The sequence below is a fragment of the Salvelinus namaycush genome, unplaced genomic scaffold (assembly GCF_016432855.1).
Source record: "Salvelinus namaycush isolate Seneca unplaced genomic scaffold, SaNama_1.0 Scaffold79, whole genome shotgun sequence".
Classification (NCBI taxonomy): Eukaryota; Metazoa; Chordata; class Actinopteri; order Salmoniformes; family Salmonidae; genus Salvelinus; species Salvelinus namaycush.
In genome coordinates this window covers 237,501-257,439 of record NW_024061519.1, presented here as the reverse complement: position 1 = coordinate 257,439, position 19,939 = coordinate 237,501, and the positions used below count along the sequence as shown (strand labels likewise).

Genomic DNA, 19,939 nt, shown 5'->3' with positions numbered 1-19,939 from the left:
CTCAAGGACTCCTTCACCCTTTATCTATTCCCCACCGACCCTGGTCCCATATCTCGTTGGACTTTATTACTGGCCTTCCTCCGTCCCATGGTAATACTACTATCCTAGTCATCATCGACAGGTTTTCTAAGGCGGCCAGGTTTGTTCCCTTGACCAAATTACCTTCTGCCAAGGAAACAGCTGAGTTGGTGATTAACCATGTGTTCCGAGTCTTTGGCATTCCGCAAGATATGGTTTCCGACAGAGGTCCCCAGTTCGCCTCAAGGTTTTGGAAGGCCTTCTGCCAACTCATAGGGGCCACGGCCAGTTTATCTTCAGGGTACCATCCGGAGTCCAACGGCCAAACCGAGAGGATGAATCAGGAGCTGGAAACCACCCTCAGATGTATGGTTTCCAACAACCCGTCCACATGGTCATCCTTCATTGTTTGGGCCGAGTACGCGCACAACACCTTGTGCTCCTCCTCCACTGGTATATCCCCGCACGAGTGTCAGTTTGGCTATGCTCCTCTATTGTTCCCGGACCAGGAGGCAGAAGTCAGAGTGCCTTCAGGCTCGAGGTTCATCAGACGCTGTCGGCTTACGTGGAAGAAGGCCCGTCTTAATCTTCTGCGTTCCTCACAGCAGTACCAGCGACAAGCCAACAGACGTCGCCGTCCCGGTCCTACCCTGTACCCCGGCCAGAGAGTATGGCTCTCAACAAAAAACTTACCGCTACGGGTGGAGTCTCGCAAGCTGTCCCAGAGATTCATCGGTCCCTTTAAGATTGCCAGGAGAGTCAATCCCGTTACTTTTCGCCTGCACTTACCCAGATCCCTTAAGATCAATCCAACATTTCACATTTCTTTATTAAAACCTGTTTTTTTCTCCCCTTATCCCGGCAGGCAGACCTCCCCCTCCGCTCCGTGTCATCGGAGGCCAGTCGGCTTATACCGTCCACCGGATACTGGATTCCCGCCGGGTGCAGCGGTCCTGGCAGTATCTGGTGGACTGGGAAGGCTACGGTCCCGAGGAGCGCTCCTGGGTTCCTGCCAAGGACATACTGGACCCTGACCTCATTCGTCAGTTCAGGGTCCTCCACCCTGAGAAGGCTGGTAGGAACGTCAGGAGCCGTTCCTAGGAGGGGGATTCTGTCAGGTTTTGGCCAGGACTGTTCAGGTTTTGGTCACTAGATGTCCCCATTGCACCTTTTTTGTACCTTTTGTTTTTTCCTTGCTCTAATTATTGTTTGCACCTGTGTGTCGTTCCCTTGTTAGTATTTAAACCCTGTGTGTTCCTCAGTTCTTTGCTCAGTGTTTGTATGTTAGCACCCAGCCCCAGCCCAAGCCTTGTTGTGAACATATATTTTCTCTTGTTGGATTTTCCAGAGGTTCTCTGGTTTTGTTCTTGTGTATTTTGGATTAGTCTTTTGAGGTTTGTTTTTTCCCTTGCTGTTTTTACCACTTTGTGGATTTTCTTTGTATTTTGGAAGATATCCATTTTTTGCCTCATGGCTTTATTTTGGACATTGTGGATTTAGATTCTTTGCCTGAAGATCTTGTTCTTTAATTAAACCACCATCTCTAGTACTGCTGTGTCTGCCTCATCTTCTGGGTTCTGCCGATTATTAGTGACTGTTTCTCGCACCGGGTCCTGACAAGTCTGGCGCGTCAACAAAACACACGTAACACAAACAATCTCACACAAAGACATGATGGGGAATAAATACATGTAGATTGATTGGGGAATGAAAACCAGGTGTGCAGGGAACAAGACAAAACAAATGGATACATAAAAAATGGAGCGACGACGGCTAGAAAGCCGGTGACATCGACCGCCGAACGAACAAGGAGAGGAGCCGACCTCGGCGGAAGTTGTGACACCACCACCTTTCTTTCCTTCTTTGTCTCTGTGTGTGTCTGTGTGTGTCTGTGTGTGTCTGTGTGTGTCTGTGTGTGTGTCTGCCACACCATTATACAAGCGTAGAGACAATAGTCAAATAAGTGTTCATTGAGCGCAGTCTGAACCTGCGAGAGAGACAAAGGAAGATGGTGAGCAATTAGATGAGATGAAGAAAGGAAGCTTGACTTACTATGACGCTCCAGAGGCTTCTGGCAGCAAACACTGTCTAAATCCCTGTAAACCTATACAACATGTTCCTAATCAGATCCCTGGCCCGAAGCACAACTCAACTCTATCTCCAAACCTGAACTCCATTCCATCTGACTTACAGGGATTTAGGCAGCACTTGCTGTGGGAAATGCTTGTATCCCAGAAAGGCTCTCTCCTCCTGGGGCCGAACATTGATCTATTCCCAGGCTTCTGAAGGCCTCTGGGGCATCATAATAAGTCACGAGCTTCCTCTCTACATCACATTATATCTGATGTAATCGCTCTCCATCTCTCTGTCTCTCTTTCTCTGTCTCTACATCTTTATCCATCTGTCTCTCTTTCTCTGTCTCTACATATTTATCCATCTGTCTCTCTTTCTCTGTCTCTACATATTTATCCATCTGTCTCTCTTTCTCTGTCTCTACATCTTTATCCATCTGTCTCTCTTTCTCTGTCTCTACATCTTTATCCATCTGTCTCTCTTTCTCTGTCTCTACATATTTATCCATCTGTCTCTCTTTCTCTGTCTCTACATATTTATCCATCTGTCTCTCTTTCTCTGTCTCTACATATTTATCCATCTGTCTCTCTTTCTCTGTCTCTACATCTTTATCCATCTGTCTCTCTTTCTCTGTCTCTACATATTTATCCATCTGTCTCTCTTTCTCTGTCTCTACATCTTTATCCATCTGTCTCTCTTTCTCTGTCTCTACATCTTTATCCATCTGTCTCTCTTTCTCTGTCTCTACATCTTTATCCATCTGTCTCTCTTTCTCTGTCTCTACATCTTTATCCATCTGTCTCTCTTTCTCTGTCTCTACATATTTATCCATCTGTCTCTCTTTCTCTGTCTCTACATATTTATCCATCTGTCTCTCTTTCTCTGTCTCTACATATTTATCTCTCTGTCTCTCTTTCTCTGTCTCTACATCTTTATCCATCTGTCTCTCTTTCTCTGTCTCTACATCTTTATCCATCTGTCTCTCTTTCTCTGTCTCTACATATTTATCCATCTGTCTCTCTTTCTCTGTCTCTACATATTTATCCATCTGTCTCTCTTTCTCTGTCTCTACATCTTTATCCATCTGTCTCTCTTTCTCTGTCTCTACATATTTATCCATCTGTCTCTCTTTCTCTGTCTCTACATATTTATCCATCTGTCTCTCTTTCTCTGTCTCTACATCTTTATCCATCTGTCTCTCTTTCTCTGTCTCTACATATTTATCCATCTGTCTCTCTTTCTCTGTCTCTACATCTTTATCCATCTGTCTCTCTTTCTCTGTCTCTACATCTTTATCCATCTGTCTCTCTTTCTCTGTCTCAACATATTTATCCATCTGTCTCTCTTTCTCTGTCTCTACATATTTATCCATCTGTCTCTCTTTCTCTGTCTCTACATATTTATCCATCTGTCTCTCTTTCTCTGTCTCTACATCTTTATCTCTCTGTCTCTACATATTTATCTCACACACACACACACAACACACACACACACACACACACACACACACACACACACACACACACACACACACACACACACACACACACACACACCATGTATGTTTTAGAGTTCATTTCCTGCAATTCTACACATTTTGCCATGAGTTTTTTGTGGAAATTGATCCGCGGGCCGCCAGTTGCCCCACCCTGAACCAGATGATCAGAGGACTGTAATATCAAAGAGAGAAACATGAAAAGATCTGTTATCAGACTAGTAGGTCAAACCAGCCTACAGCAAGATGGTCTGCGTGGGTCTGCGTGGGTCTGCGTGGGTCTGCGTGGGTCTGTGTGTGTGTGCTTGTTTTTTGTATTTGTGTATATCTGTCTGCGTGCATGTGTGTCTGTTGGGACTGAGTTTCAGCCAATGAAACGTCTCTCTCTCTGGTTCAGTGAGAGGAAGGGAGAGTGTGTTCTTCTCAGAGAGAGATACCATACACTCTGACAGACTTCACACACACACACACACACACACACACACACACACACACACACACACACACACACACACACACACACACACACACACACACACACACACACACACACACACACACACACACACACACACACACTCGCAGTTCAGTGGAGGCTGCTGAGGGGAGGACGACTCATAATCATGTCTGGAAAGGTGTAAATGGAGTGGCATCAAAACACATGGAAACCATGTATTTGATGTATTTGGTACCATTCCACCTATTGTGCTCCAGCCACTACCACTAGCCCGTCCTCCCCAGTTAAGGTGCCACCAACCTCCTGTGATACAGTTGTCTGTTAACCTTACCTGTGTTGACGTTACATGACATTCTGTTGGGTCGCTGCCTTCATTCCTTTCAGCTCCCAGCCATTCTCTCTGACTCTATCTCTGCTTTTTAAAAGTTACCACTGATTTAATATGACATGCCCTCAATTGGCTGTGTGTGTGTGTGTGTGTGTGTGTGTGCGTGTGCGTGTGCGTGTGACCGTGTGTGTGGATGCTTACATGCTTTTTGTTAGTTTGACTATAAGAGCAGAAAGTAGTTCACTCTGAAGTCTTCCACAGTAGATACATCAATGTTTAAAATTCCCTGAATAATGAGTTGTTTATCTAGGGGCTGCACCTCTGTTTTCTAGGCCTATTAATTAGGTGTGTGTGTGTGTGTGTGTGTGTGTGTGTGTGTGTGTGTGTGTGTGTGTGTGTGTGTGTGTGTGTGTGTGTGTGTGTGTGTGTGTGTGTGTGTGTGTGTGTGTGTTAAAACTATTTTAATGATAGGTAGACTCTGGCTCATCACCAACCCCTTTCAACTTCAATCTACCTATTAATTTAATTTCTGTGTTTATTAATTCCGCAAGTAGCCCTCCAGTGATGCACAATTAGAAGATCTTGTTGTGTATGTCTAAAGAGTTAGGCAGAGTCTACCCAAGGCTTTGATGAAGGCCATGACGCCAAAACATAAGCCTGTTTGGATAAAGGTTTCTGCTAAATGGGAAATGGCAGTCAGTTAATAAGTTGGCTAAATTCTATATATACAGTGTGTCTGCTATTTCTGTCTTGCATGGTTGTGGCATGTGGGCGTGGCCAGTGCATTCAGTCATGCAAGAGAACGGAGAGAGCGGAGAGAGCGGAGAGAGCGGAGAGAGCGGAGAGAGAGAGCTTCTTTTAATTGGAAAGTGTGTGTGGCTAATGACGCATTTTCAGGGACAGTTGATAATGTGTCTCTGCATGTGGTTCACAATAATATTAATGTGTATATCCAAATGAAATCTTTTGACCATGATAATCTCAGACAGGCAGGCAGTTAGGCTGGCAGACACAGTTATACAAACACTCACAGACAAATTCTCATTCCTAATAGGGTCACGGTATGTTCTCCAACTCTCTCCGTTCGTCAGTGGAGGATGCAGTTTGTCAGTGTTGTCAGGGGAGCGCCAGTAGCAGGGCAAAAGGTGGCCGGGATTCTTTCCAACGGCTCCCTCAAGGCAGACCATTTCAGAACCAACAGTACCCAGGTATCTAACTCTGCCTGTCTCCTCCGCATCATTAACAATTGGGAGAGAGAGTGGTAGACGGGGGCAGGAGTGGAGGAAAGAGAGAAAGAGGGTGCAGAGATTGCTGTCAGTCTTATTGCAGTGATGAGTAAATCCTGAGAAGTGATCCAGTCACTTTCTTGGTACAGAAAGGTGTTATCAGTATCAGGGTTGAGATGTGTGGCTGACCAGCTGTGTCTCTGATTCTTTTACTCTTATTTGTCATTTCATTCGCTTTCTTCTTCTTTTTCTTCCATAACTCTTTGGCATTTAATGACTGTAGTGTTTTTGTCTAGTGTGTGGGCGGGCAGTAGGAGCTGTTCTTTTCTTAGATTCCTCTCTTTTTGTTTTGTTATTTTTTCATGTTTTTCTCCTCTTAACAAGTCATGTGATGCCATTAGTGAGGAGAGAAGACTGAACCTGGGGAAAGTGAATGTTCTGAACTCATTCATATTTCTTTAGTATCTACTTGGATCATTAGATGTCACAGACAGTGGGCTGTTCTTGTCACAACCTCTCCTCTCACTCTCTCATTTCCTCTCTCCCTTTCTCTCCTCTCATCTCGTGATTATTCCTCTCCTCTCTCCATCCCCCTCTAATAGTTCTCATCTGTCATATATATACCTCCCCAGTAGCTGGACTGGCAGACTCATTCTGTGACCTTTAACACCCACCATCATAATCTTCCTCAACCTCCCTCCATTAAATCTCTTCCCTCTTCCCGTACCCTTTCTCTCTATGTTTGTTCTGTGGCCCTGCCAACTACAGAGTGGTTCTTGTGACAGCTGAGAGGTGGTGACATCTTCAGACTAAAGGGAGATGTCTGAAGAGACAGACAATCACATTCAAATACAGACAAATCCTTCACAGACCGATTCCTGTGTGAGTGAGTGAGTGACGACATTCTGTGACCAATGTGTTAAATTTAGGCACACAGAAACAACTGGATTCAATCCCAGTGTGGGGCACTAGTTCTTGGATGTTGTTTTTTGCCCCTAGTGGCTGGTTTTGATGCTGTCTCCCAACTTCCGGAGGACCTGCACAAATGTTGAATTTCTTTTGTGAGGTAAAATAATGTGCAGCTCGCACAGATGCGACCAATACATGTTTTAACTCGCCCAGCGAGACTAAATGGTGGCAGTCTGGCGCCCCGCCATGTAGGCTTTTCACTACTCTCTAATTTTCATTTTACTTTGATGAAAAAGGGCTCCATCTTCACAATCAACAGTATCCTAGGCCAAGGCTCCTCTCTCACTCTCTCCTCAGCAGCAGAACAGCCCCAGACAATTTGGCTGACTACAATCAACAGTATCCTAGGCCAAGGCTCCTCTCTCACTCTCTCCTCAGCAGCAGACCAGCCCCAGACAATTTGGCTGACTACAATTTTATCGGCTTTTCATTTATTTTATCGGCCAAAAGCCGGAAATTACCTGCTAACGGAAACCCTGGTGTGTGTGTGTGTGTGTACATGTGCATTCGTATGTCTGTGTATGTGTGTTGCCAGGTGTGTTCTAACTCGTGTGTGTGTGTGTGTGTGTGTGTGTGTGTGTGTGTGTGTGTGTGTGTGTGTGTGTGTGTGTGTGTGTGTGTGTGTGTGTGTGTGTGTGTGTGTGTGTGTGTGTGTGTGTGTGTGTGTGTAGGTAAGCCAGTGTTCCTCCACATGGGTGAGGAGGTGGATGGGGTGGACATGAGGGCAGAGGTCGGTCTGCTGAGTCGCAACATCCTGGTGCGCGGCGAGATGGAACCTCGTTGCTACGACAACGAGGCCTGCAAGTTCTTCGCCTTCGACACTTTCGGGGGACACGTGAAGGTAATTTAATTAACATGTCATTAATTGTTCACGACTCTACCCCTTCAATCTATCTATTCATCCCTCTATCTACACCTTTACTTTAATCATCCATCCACCCATTCATTTTTCTTTATCCTTCCAATGATCTAAACTTGTAGATAGTGTGTGTAGGGCTGGACAATTCCGGTAACTTAACTTCCTTAACCTTTTACTGCAGTGGGCTAAATCAGGGTCACACAGAGTGTTTCTTGGTATTCTTAAACAATTCTACTTTGAAACAAAAGTATACACCTCACACACATGTTTATGGGATAAAAAAAGAAGACACTTGTACCATGTCAGACATACAGTTGAAATGTGTTAAATGTTGAGTTTGCATCCCAATATTACACTTTATATAAATCACAGAAGACTGAAATATAACAAAACCGTTTGACATAGAAACACTGGATTTTCGGCGGGTTTTGGAAATAATGTTTATTAATTCTGAATAATATTAGTAACCTTCCACCCATGAGGCCTCAAGGTCATTTGACTGCAGGAAAGGGCTGCAGTCTGTGAGGTTACCAGAGTTCTGCAGCCCTGATCATGTCTTTCTGTTCTGTTTATTCAGTCCTTGAGGCCTTCACCTGAAGAAATGGGCTATTGTTTTGGGCTATACTGTACAGTTAACATAAAGGTTACATTAAGAAACTGAGCTCATCTATTGTCCTTACAGGTTAGGTGAGGGTAAGGGAAACGTTTATAGAGTTTAGTTATAATCAGATGTTTAGTTAGAAAGCACAACCCTTCCGTCCCCGTCTAGCATGGCTAGACGCCCAGACTCTGGGGAGCACAGTTAGGACAGAGAGAGCTGAGACTGTCACACACGCCAGCCAAATAGATTATTACAGTAATGATCTGGTTTGGGTCATGACTGTCATCAGATGACATATGGTGACGCAATCTGTCAATGACATTTGTAATATCATCGTTATGGCAGTGGTATGTTGGCTGTCATTAGGCCAGTGTGATTCTATGACAGATGGACAGGCAGGCAGGCAGGCAGGCAGGCAGGCAGGCAGGCAGGCAGGCAAACACACACACACACACACACACACACACACACACACACACACACACACACACACACACACACACACACACACACACAGCACCATAACAGCTATGGATAATATTAATTCCAGATACCAATCCTGATTTAAGCAAGCAGGCAGGCTAAGGTTTGCACAAATAAACAATTGTCACTTTGCTGACGGGGAGTGTCACATTGGGAGAGTTTCTTGTATTGTGTTGTTTGCCATTACTGTAATTAGGTTTGGCAGAACATTTCCAATGAGTGAAAGTTTCTTGGAAGCTCTTTTGATTGAGTTCCGTCTAAATTAAGGCACATTTTATTTACAGCACAGAAACAAAGTTTGAAGCGCAACCTAGGGGGGAGATAAACACACACACACACACACACACACACACACACACACACACACACACAGACACAGACACAGACACAGACACAGACACAGACACAGACACACACACACACACACACACACACACACACACACACACACACACAGACACAGACACAGACACAGACACAGACACAGACACAGACACAGACACACACACACACACACACACACACACACACACACTGGCATAGTCTTTAGAGTGAGTTGGATTGCATCCTGTTCAATAGACAGCTGTTTATTGAAGCTGTCAGTCATAGAACCTGGGTTGTGTCCCAAATGCCACCCTATAATAGTGCAGTACCTTTGACCAGGAAATGCAGGGCTCTCATTTGGGATGCAGCCCAGAAGAAGATCCACAGCTAGTAAGGAATGGAGCCACGTCCATCTCCACTGCCTGCAAATTCTTCCCATTACATTCTAGTCAACCACGTTTTAATGAAGAATTATGGAAACAATTTGATTAGTCTCTCATGCATGGAAACTCTCGCTATCTTTTTATCTGTCTTCTACTCAATCTCTCACACTTTCACTGTTTCTTTCACATTCAAGTTCTCCTGTCTTACTCTCTGTCTTTCTCTCACTCTCTAGCGGTCTCACTCTCTAACGGTCTCACTCTCTAACGGTCTAACTCTCTAACGGTCTAACTCTCTAACGGTCTCACTCTCTATCGGCATCACGCTCTATCGGTCTCACTCTCTAACGGTCTCACTCTCTAGCGGTCTCACTCTCCAACGGTCTCACTCTCTAGCCGTCTCGCTCTCTAACGGTCTCACTCTCTAACGGTCTCACTCTTTAGCCGTCTCACTCTCTAGCCGTCTCACTCTATAGCGGTCTCACTCTCTAGCGGTCTCACTCTCTAGCCGTCTCACTCTCTAGCCGGTCGCACTCTCTAGCGGGCTCACTCTCTGGCGGTCTCACTCTCTGGCGGTCTCACTCTCTGGCGGTCTCACTCTCTAGCGGTCTCACTCTCTAGCGGTCTCACTTTCTAACTGTCTCACTCTCCCCCTCTCTCCTCACTCTCCCCCTCTCTCCCTCCCAGGTGGAGCGTGGCTTTAAGTCTGTGCAGGTGTCTGGTGTAGAGCTGCAGCACATGGGTCAACAGTCTATGGGTCACTACCCTGTCCACTTCCATATGAACGGAGACGTGGACCAGAAGGGAGGCTACGATCCCCCCACCTCCGTCAGCGATCTGTCCATCCACCATACCTTCTCCCGCTGTGTCACTGTGCACGGCTCTAACGGCCTACTGGTGAGCTATATGCATGCACACACTTGGACATTTGGTTCCATACATTTGAGAGTATAAAAGTGCTGCTGGTCGGCCATTCAGTTGTCACGACGACACCCGCCTTCGCCCAGCCTCTCCACCATCTGTGTGTGTGTGTGTGTGTGTGTGTGTGTGTGTGTGTGTGTGTGTGTGTGTGTGTGTGTGTGTGTGTGTGTGTGTGTGTGTGTGTGTGTGTGTGTGTGTGTGTGTGTGTGTGTGTGTGGTTAAAGAGGTCTTCTGTTAGATCAACTGTCTTACCCCAGCAGAACCCCAACTATAAGCTGTATACCAAACGAGTGGCAGGGTGACAGCTGTTTTTCGGATCCCAGATGTAAAGTCATTTAACTGAATCAGTAGGGTTAGCACATTCACAGAAAGATTTTCAGACCTCACTTGACCGGTTTCTTCCGTTCACGGAGGCACAGAAAAAGTACAGTCAAACACATCCATTTTATTAGCGTTACTCTCTAAGGGCTGTAGCTGAGTTGTTGAGACGTTATAACGCTCCACATCTTGGGTTGAACAATTCTGCTGACTTTCCTCAAATTCCCAGGTTTTTCAGAAATCCTGATTCCGGGAATCTTTGAACCAGGACTTCTAGAAGACCTGGGAATTTTGGGAAAGTTGCTGGAATTTTGTAACCTTATCCAGGTTGAGCTACAAGGGTTTCAGGAAACTTACCTGTGGTGTTATTTCACTGTCTTTGCTAAAAATCTGAGCCACCTACGAAATTATAATGATGATAATAACCATATTCATGATTATGCATGTTGCTAATTACTGTTGTGAACCCAGGGACATTATGATCTGTGGACGTTACAGGGTCACAGACAGAGCAACTACATAGAATTACGCACAAAAGAAGATAATTGCTTCTAGCTAGAATTCTATGAGAACAGTCTGTTGGAGACTGAGGTGGGATTCTGTGTGTGTGTTTGTGTGTGTGTTTGTGTGTGTGTGTGCGCGCTCATGCAAGCTCATCTTCGCCCATCCTCGTGCACGTGCGTATGTGTTGGAGGGTTGTTAAAGGTGTCCTGTTGTGTTGCCACGGCAATCAGAGAATCTATCCGTTGCCATAACGAGGAGATGTGCCGTTGCTACCCAACATGGCGTATCTAAACCAAGGCTCCTGAAAATTGGGTACAAACTGGATAGAACACAATTGTGTCCTGTCACTCTTCAGGCGTTAAAAGGAAATGGAAGATAGATGGTGAGATACTGAATTCTCTGAGATGTTATCTTTCTGCTTCGGCTTCGTCCCAATTAGTACCCTATTCTATTCCCTACATAGTGGAACAGGGTCCCTGGTACCTACGGACCCTGGTTTAAAATAATGCACTAGATAGAGAATAGGGTCCCATTTGAGACTCAGGCCCTAGTCTCCTCTCCTTCATCAGATGTCAGAATATCTCCATAGACATGAAGACTGGGGTTAGCACCGCATGATTTAGCTCAGCAGGCTAATACAGTCTTGTGTGAGCAGAGGCAGTTTGGTGAACTGTTCTCACATGAGGAGACTTCCCTAAACCAACCGCAAAGAAGAGGTGAGATGAGCTAGCTAGCAAGTGTGGCAGGCAGAGTAATATCTTTCTTTAAATGGTGTAGCTCAGTGGAATGATGTGTTTCACACCATCTGATGAGATTGGGTTTTTAGCCCAGTGCATATGACAGAGAAGAGACAGAAGGAAAACCACGTCCTTCAGACATGCAACCACGTCCTTCAGACATGTGCCAGTCAAAATAAATGTGTGCGTGGTTTGTCAGGGTTGGGGTTATTCCAGTCAATTCAGAAAGTAGGACTAAACCAAATTCCAATTCCAAATGTTCCTCATTGAAAGCATTGAAGATATTGGGATTGGAAATTCAGCGTACTCCGTGAATTGACTGGAATTTAAATGGAATTGACCCCAACCCTGGTGTTTCTCTCTCTCTCTCGCTCTCCCCCTCTCTCTCCCCCCTCCTCTCTCTCTCCCTCCCTCCCTCCCTCCCTCCCTGCCTCACTCACTCACTCACTCACTCACTCACTCACTCACTCACTCACTCACTCACTCACTCACTCACTCACTCACTCACTCACTCACTCACTCACTCACTCACTCACTCACTCACTCGCTCACTCCCCCCCTCGCTCTCTCGCCCCCCTCTCTCTCTCCCTCCTTCTCTCTACCTCCCCCACTCACTCACTCTCTCTCTCTCCCCCCCCTCGCTCTCTCGCCCCCCCCCCCTCTCTCCCTCCTCCTCTCTCCCTCCCTCCCTCCCTCCCTCCCTCCCTCCCTCCCTCCCTCCCTCCCTCCCTCCCTCCCTCCCTCCCTCCCTCCCTCACTCACTCTCTCTCCCCCCTCGCTCTCTCGCCCCCCTCTCTCTCTCCCTCCTTCTCTCTACCTCCCCCACTCACTCACTCTCTCTCTCTCCCCCCCTCGCTCTCTCGCCCCCCCCCCTCTCTCCCTCCTCCTCTCTCCCTCCCTCCCTCCCTCCCTCCCTCACTCACTCACTCTCTCTCCCCCCTCGCTCTCTCTCGCCCCCCTCTCTCTCCCTCCTCCTCTCTCCCTCCCTCCCCCACTCACTCACTCTCTCTCTCCCCACCTCACTCCCTCTCGCCCCACTCTCTCTCCCTCCCCCCTCTCTCTGTCCTACCAGGTAAAGGACGTGGTGGGCTATGATGCTCTGGGACACTGTTTCTTCACTGAGGACGGTCCTGAGGAGAGGAACACTTTTGACCACTGCCTGGGGCTGATGATCAGAGCTGGTACCCTGCTGCCCTCCGACAGGGACAGCAAGATGTGTCGCGATATCACACAGGGAGCCTTCCCCGGATATGTGGCCAACCCACGACAAGACTGCAGGTAGAGGAGATCAATAGAAGTGTCCCCTAGGTACAGATCTAGGATCAGTTTCCCTTCACGCAATCCTAACCTTAACTATTAGTGGGGAAGATGCAAAACTGACCCAAGATCAGCGTCTAGGGCTGACTTCACATCTACACATATAGATACACGTAAGATGGATATATACAGACAGCAACAGGTACATGTACACACACACTCACCTGTTTAGCATGTCTGCTGCGTATAAATAGAGTCTGTCCTCTGAACTGATATGTCTGTCCCCGTGGTAACCTGCTATCTCTGGTGTTAGAGAGACAGAGTATGATTAATGCATAAGAGACACGCTCAGCCAGAAGATACAACACTGCAATAAGACTGAGCTTTACCTTATCTTACCTTAAATCACACACACACACACACACACACACACACACACACACACACACACACACACACTGCTTATTACCCGACTGATGTTCTCTATTCCCTTTGCAAAACCAATTAGGTTGTGATTCTAAGGCTAGAGGTTTGACTAAAAGTCTGGATCCCACATTCATTTGAGTGTTAAAATCAGAGTTGTATCTAGTTGTCGGTTACTAGGGCTGCATCCCAAATGGCATCCTATTACCTACACAGTGCCTTCGTGTCTATGTGTTGTTTAAAGAGTTACTCTTTCCCGAATTTAGGGGGGGGGGGGGGGGGCAAAACGACAGGCTTGTCAGCTCGGGGATTTGAACTTGCAACCTTTCGGTTACTAGTCCAACACTCTAACCACTAGGCTACGCTGCCGCCCCATGAACAGCCACATGAACAGCCAGTCATTCGAAAAGAGGTTGCATTTTACATATTTACGAGTGGAAACCTTTGTTGTCTCTTTGTTGAAATCGCCGGTCCGTCTGCTGGAAATTCAGTCGCCAGAAAGTCTCTGGTTTGTCCACCAGAGATTAAAGTCTTTCGTAGTTGTAGCTTGTTCCCTTTGTTCTGGAAGTGTCTGTTAAATATGGATACATCAGACGCACCAATGGTCGTTTGATAGGGAAATGTTCTCCAGAATGGATCTTTCAGAGTACTGGTTCTCGGTTGCATTTACCGGACTAAAGTACTTAAACAGCCGCAGACTGAATGTTCCTGTGTAGTCTTTAGTTTTGTAGAGATGTTCTTCTTCTCTGTTGAAGTTTCAGAGTTCTAGCCATTATGTCCCACTCAGCTCACGATGTTGGTCTCGTTGATGTACATTTTGTCGGAAGTGGGTTTTATACACTCTGGAAAAAGGGGGCGTTCCATGACGCCGATGTAATGTCTGCTCACGTGGGCGTGGCCACTGACTTGGTTAAGACTTCATATGGAAAATAATTCTCTCATTACATCTTCCCACAAATAGTTTCACATTTAATCGTATACGTTCCCCCACATTTGGATGTGACCCTGACAACTGGGAAATATACACATTCAGAGATACACTTATGTTGTTATACTGTCTTTAGTTACGCCACAAATTATTAACACATTCCACAGGATTGTTCTTTAAATACCCACGGACCATTCCAAATGTTGGGATACAGAAATACTGTTTAATTATTCAGCCTTTTAATGTTATCATACTGCAACGTCACTCTCTATGGTGACAAAGGGATTTAACTCAAGTTTCTGAGAGTAGGGAGAGAGAGTTTTCCTGCAGGTATTTATGACCATCATAAAACTGTGGAGAGAGAGGTGGGGCGCCTATGATACTCCCCCCAAGGGCATGTCATGACAGTGCACTACTTTTGACCATGGTCCTATGGGTCCTGCAGGGTCAAAAGTAGTGCACTATATAGGAGCTTGGTCAAAAGTAATGTACTATGTAGTGAATAGGGTGCCATTTGTGACGCAGTCCAGGAATTTGCCTCACTGATAAGCAGACAGGTGGAGACATTAATACTGCAAAGCCATGAGAGACGGTCACGTTAGAGTATGTGTGCCTTGCCTCTCCTCTCCTCTCCTCTCCTCTCCTCTCCTCTCCTCTCCTCTCCTCTCCTCTCCTCTCCTCTCCTCTCCTCTCCTCTCCTCTCCTCTCCCCAATTTTCCATTCCTCTCCCTCCCTCCTCTACTCACCTCTCCCCTCTCCCCTTAGCTCCTCTCCTCTCCCATTCATCTCCTCTCCCCTCTGTTCGTCATTATGGTACTCCTCCTAAGGAACAGCCTCCTTAGGAATTCATGGGAATTTACAGTACTTCAATGTTATGCTTCAAGGACGATGAAAAATAAAACGTATGTATCATCCAAAACCTGTAGCTGTTGAAATTAAAACATGTTGCTCACCTCTCTACACTACAAAGCAACAATAATGTACAGCTGGAGAAGTTCATCCATAATAATATGTTTTCAATATTGCTGACCAATTTAAGATCAACCTGATGTAAAGTGAAGCCGGTGAAAATAAATTGCAATGACTGTTAGTACAATAAACCTAGGAAGTGGTTCAGTCATACTATAAAAACACTGGGTTGTCTAGTGGCCTATTTGTATACGTCATATCATGTAGCACCAGGCTGGCTGCTAACGTTAACTACATTCACTGTCAATGCACAATATTTCCACAACAGTTGAGAAAGGACCATTAGAAGACCCATTAGAACAGCAGTTAAATTGCACACATGGACCACCACTTCATCCATGCTTTTGTTAATGACATCGCCGAAGTCGAGGATCGGTAGGATAGTCAGTTTTAGAGGGTATGTTTGGCAGCATGAGTGAAGGATGCTTTGTTGCGAAGTAGGAAGCCGATTCTAGATTTAATTTTGGATTTGAGATGCTTAATGTGTGTCTGGAAGGAGAGTTTACAGTCTAACCAGACACCTAGGTATTTGTAGTTGTCCACATATTTTAAGTCAGAACCGTCCAGAGTAGTGATGCTGGACGGGCGAGCAGGTGCAGGCAGCAATTGGTTGAAGAGCATGCATTTAGTTTTACTTGCATTTAAGAGCAAAAAAGCACTAACATTTTTCACAGCACAGGTAGCATGCACAAAACCAACCAAACTAACCAAGAACCAACCAAACTAACCAACAAACAACTTCATCAGATGACAGTCTTATAACATGTTATTCAATAAATCTATGTTTTGTTCGAAAAATTTGCATATTTGAGCTATAAATCAGTTTTACATTGCAGCTACAATCAGAAATTGCACCGAAAGCAGCCAGAATAATTACAGACACCAACGTCAAATACCTAAATACTCATCATAAAACATTTCTGAAAAATACATAGTGTACAGCAAATGAAAGACAAGCATCTTGTGAATCCAGCCAATATTTCCGATTTCTTAACTTCTTTGGGCTGCAAGCCCGAAGCCGGGCACAATATGACAACAGCCACTTCAAGTGCAGGGCGCGAAATTCAAAATATATTTTTTTGAAATATTTAACTTTCACACATTAACAAGTCCAATACAGCATATGAAAGATAAACATCTTGTGAATCCAGCCAACATGTCCGATTTTTAAAATGTTTTACAGCGAAAACACCACATATATTTATGTTAGCTCACCACCAAATACAAAAAAGGACAGACATTTTTCACAGCACAGGTAGCATGCACAAAGCCAACCTAACTAACCAAGAACCAACCAAACTAACCAAGAAACAACTTAATCAGATGACAGTCTTATAACATGTTATACAATAAATCTATGTTTTGTTCGAAAAATGTGCATATTTGAGGTATAAATCAGTTTTACATTGCAGCTACCATCACAGCTACCGTCACAAATAGGACCGAAGCAGCCAGAGTAATTACAGACACCAACGTCAAATACCTAAATACTCATCATAAAACATTTCTGAAAAATCGATGGTGTATAGCAAATTAAAGACAAACATCTTGTGAATCCAGCCAATATTTCCGATTTTTTAAGTGTTTTACAGCGAAAACACAATATAGCATTATATTAGCTTACTACAATAGCCTACCACACTACCGCATTCATTCATCAAGGCACGTTAGCGATAGCAATAGGCACGTTAGCGATAGCGAATAAACCAGCAAAAGATATATAATTTTTGACTAACCTTGATAAGCTTCATCAGATGACAGTCCTATAACATCAGGTTATACATACACTTATGTTTTGTTCGAAAATGTGCATATTTAGAGCTGAAATCAGTGGTTATACATTGTGCTAACGTAGCATCTTTTTCCCAGAATGTGCGGATATTTTTATGGCACTCAACTATTCTGACCAAATAACTATACATAAACGTTACTAAAAAATACATGTTGTATAGGAAATGATAGATACACTAGTTCTTAATGCAATCGCCGTGTTAGAATTCTAAAAATAACTTCATTACGACATCCAGCTACGACATCCAGCGAGAGAGTACCCAAAATCTGGGCGCAAACGACTATTTCACATGTTCGACAGATATATGAAATAGCATCATAAAATGGGTCCTACTTTTGATGATCTTTCATCAGAATGTTGTACAAGGGGTCCTTTGTCGGGAACAATCGTTGTTTGGATTTAGAATGTCCTCTTCTCCAGTCAATTAGCACGGAAAGCTAGCAAAGTAGCGCGAAGCTCTCCTTCCTGAACAAAGGCACACAACGCAACACGCCTAACGTCCTGAATAAATTTCAATAATCTAATAAAACTATATTGAAAAAACATACTTTACAATGATATTGTCACATGTATCAAATAAAATCAAAGCCGGAGATATTAGTCGTCCATAACGACAGCTTTACAGAAGGCAATACCAGGTCCCTTCACGCGCTCTCCAGAAAACAGGAAACTGGTGACACGTCATACAAAGAGCATTTATTCGACCCCAGATCAAGTTATACACTCCATTTCTTCTCTCATTGCCTGTCGACATCTAGTGGAAGACGTATGAAGTGCATGTATTCTAATAAATATCAAGGACCTTTATAGGCAGGCCCTAGAACAGAGCATCGATTTCAGATTTTCCACTTCCTGTCAGGAAGTTTGCTGCAAAATGAGTTCTGTTTTACTCACAGATATAATTCAAACGGTTTTAGAAACTAGAGAGTGTTTTCTATCCAATAGTAATAATAATATGCATATTGTACGAGCAAGAATTGAGTACGAGGCCGTTTGAAATGGGCACCTTTTATCCGGCTACTCAATACTGCCCCTGCAGCCCAAACAGGTTAAGTGTTTTACAGCGAAAACACAATATAGCGTTATATTAGCTTACCACAATAGCCAGAAACACAAGCCATTTACCCGCAGCAAAAGTTAGCGATCGTAACAAACCAGCAAAAGTTATATAATTTTTGACTAACCTTGATAAGCTTCATCAGATGACAGTCCTATAACATCAGGTTATACAATACACTTATTTTTTGTTCGAAAATGTGCATATTTAGAGCTGAAATACGTGGTTATACATTGTGCTAACGTAGCATCTTTTTCCTAGAATGTCCGGATATTTTTATGACACTCACCTATTCTGACCAAATAACTATTCATATACTTTACTAAAAAATACATGTTGTATAGGAAATGATAGATACATTAGTTCTTAATGAAATCGCCGTGTTAGAATTCTAAAAATAACTTCATTACCACATCCAGCTTACGTTATAACGAGAGAGAGCCCAAATCTGGGCGCAAAATAATTGTCAACATATTCCGACAGATATATGAAATATCATCATAAAATGGGTCCTACTTTTGATGATCTTCCATCAGAATGTTGTACAAGGGTGTCCTTTGTCCAGAACAATCGTTGTTTGGTTTTAGAACGGCCTTCTTCCCTCTCGAATTAGCAAGCTAACTAGCCAAGTGGCGCGTAGCTCTCCATCTTCACCATACCCAGAGAACGCAAGACGCCTAAACTCCCGAAAATATTTCAATAATCTGATGAAACTATATTGAAAAAACATACTTTACGATGATATGATCACATTTATCAAATAAAATCAAAGCCGGAGATATAACACGTCTATAACGATTGCTTTTCAGAAGCCATTACCGGTGACCTCTATGCGCTTCCTGGACAGAGGAATTCTGGGGTCATGTCATTCCAAGAGCTCTCTTTTCACCATAGAAACACCTAGAAACCCCATTTCACCTCTCACAGCCTATGGGACATCTAGTGGAAGGCGTATGAAGTGCATGTATACTCATACATATCAAGCACATTTATAGGCAGATCCTAGAACAGAGCATCGATTTCAGATTTTTCACTTTCTGACAGGAAGTTTGCTGCAAAAGGAGTTCTGTTTTACTCACAGATATAATTCAAACGGTTTTAGAAACTAGAGAGTATTTTCTATCCAATAGTAATAATAATATGCATATTGTACGAGCAAGAATTGAGTACGAGGCCGTTTGAAATGGGCACCTTTTATCCGGCTACTCAATACTGCCCCTGCAGCCATAAGAAGTTAACACAATGTCCAAAGAGGGGCCAGAAGTATACAGAATGGTGTCGTCTGCGTAGAGGTGGATCAGAGAATCACCAGCAGCAAGAGCGACATCATTGATGTATACAGATAAAAGAGTCGGCCCGAGAATTGAACACTGTGGCACCCCCATAGAGACTGCCAGAGGTCCGGACACCAGGCCCTCCGATTTCTCTGTCTGAGAAGTAGTTGGTGAACCAGGCGAGGCAGTCATTTGAGAAACCAAGGCTGTTGAGGTGCTGCCTGAAGCGAGGAGTAGGACACTGGGATAATCAACAACTCTTGTTTTCTCTCCCTTCTCTCTCTCACCCTTCTCTCTCTCACGTTCTCTCTCTCCCTCCTCTCTCTCCCTCTTCTCTCTCACTCTCTCACCCTCCTCTCCCTCACGTTCTCACTCTCTCACCCTCCTCTCTCTCACGTTCTCACTCTCTCACGTTCTCTCTCTCTCTCCCTCCTCTCTCTCACGTTCTCTGTCTCTCCCTCCACTCTCTCACGTTCTCCCTCTCCCTCCTCTCTCTCATGTTCTCTGTCTCTCCCTCCTCTCTCCCTCCTCTCTCTCACGTTCTCT

At 44.6% G+C, this 19,939-nt stretch overlaps 1 protein-coding gene across 1 annotated transcript in view; it reads left to right on the top strand.

The window, feature by feature from the left end:
- LOC120042820 (cell migration inducing hyaluronidase 1) overlaps positions 1-19,939 on the top strand; it is a 190,474-nt gene that overhangs the window by 137,896 nt on the left and 32,639 nt on the right. Inside the window, exons 12-14 of the mRNA XM_038987630.1 lie at positions 7,238-7,407; positions 9,901-10,110; positions 12,766-12,971. Of these exons, the coding sequence (XP_038843558.1) occupies positions 7,238-7,407; positions 9,901-10,110; positions 12,766-12,971 (586 nt within the window). The remainder of the gene's footprint in view (positions 1-7,237; positions 7,408-9,900; positions 10,111-12,765; positions 12,972-19,939) is intronic.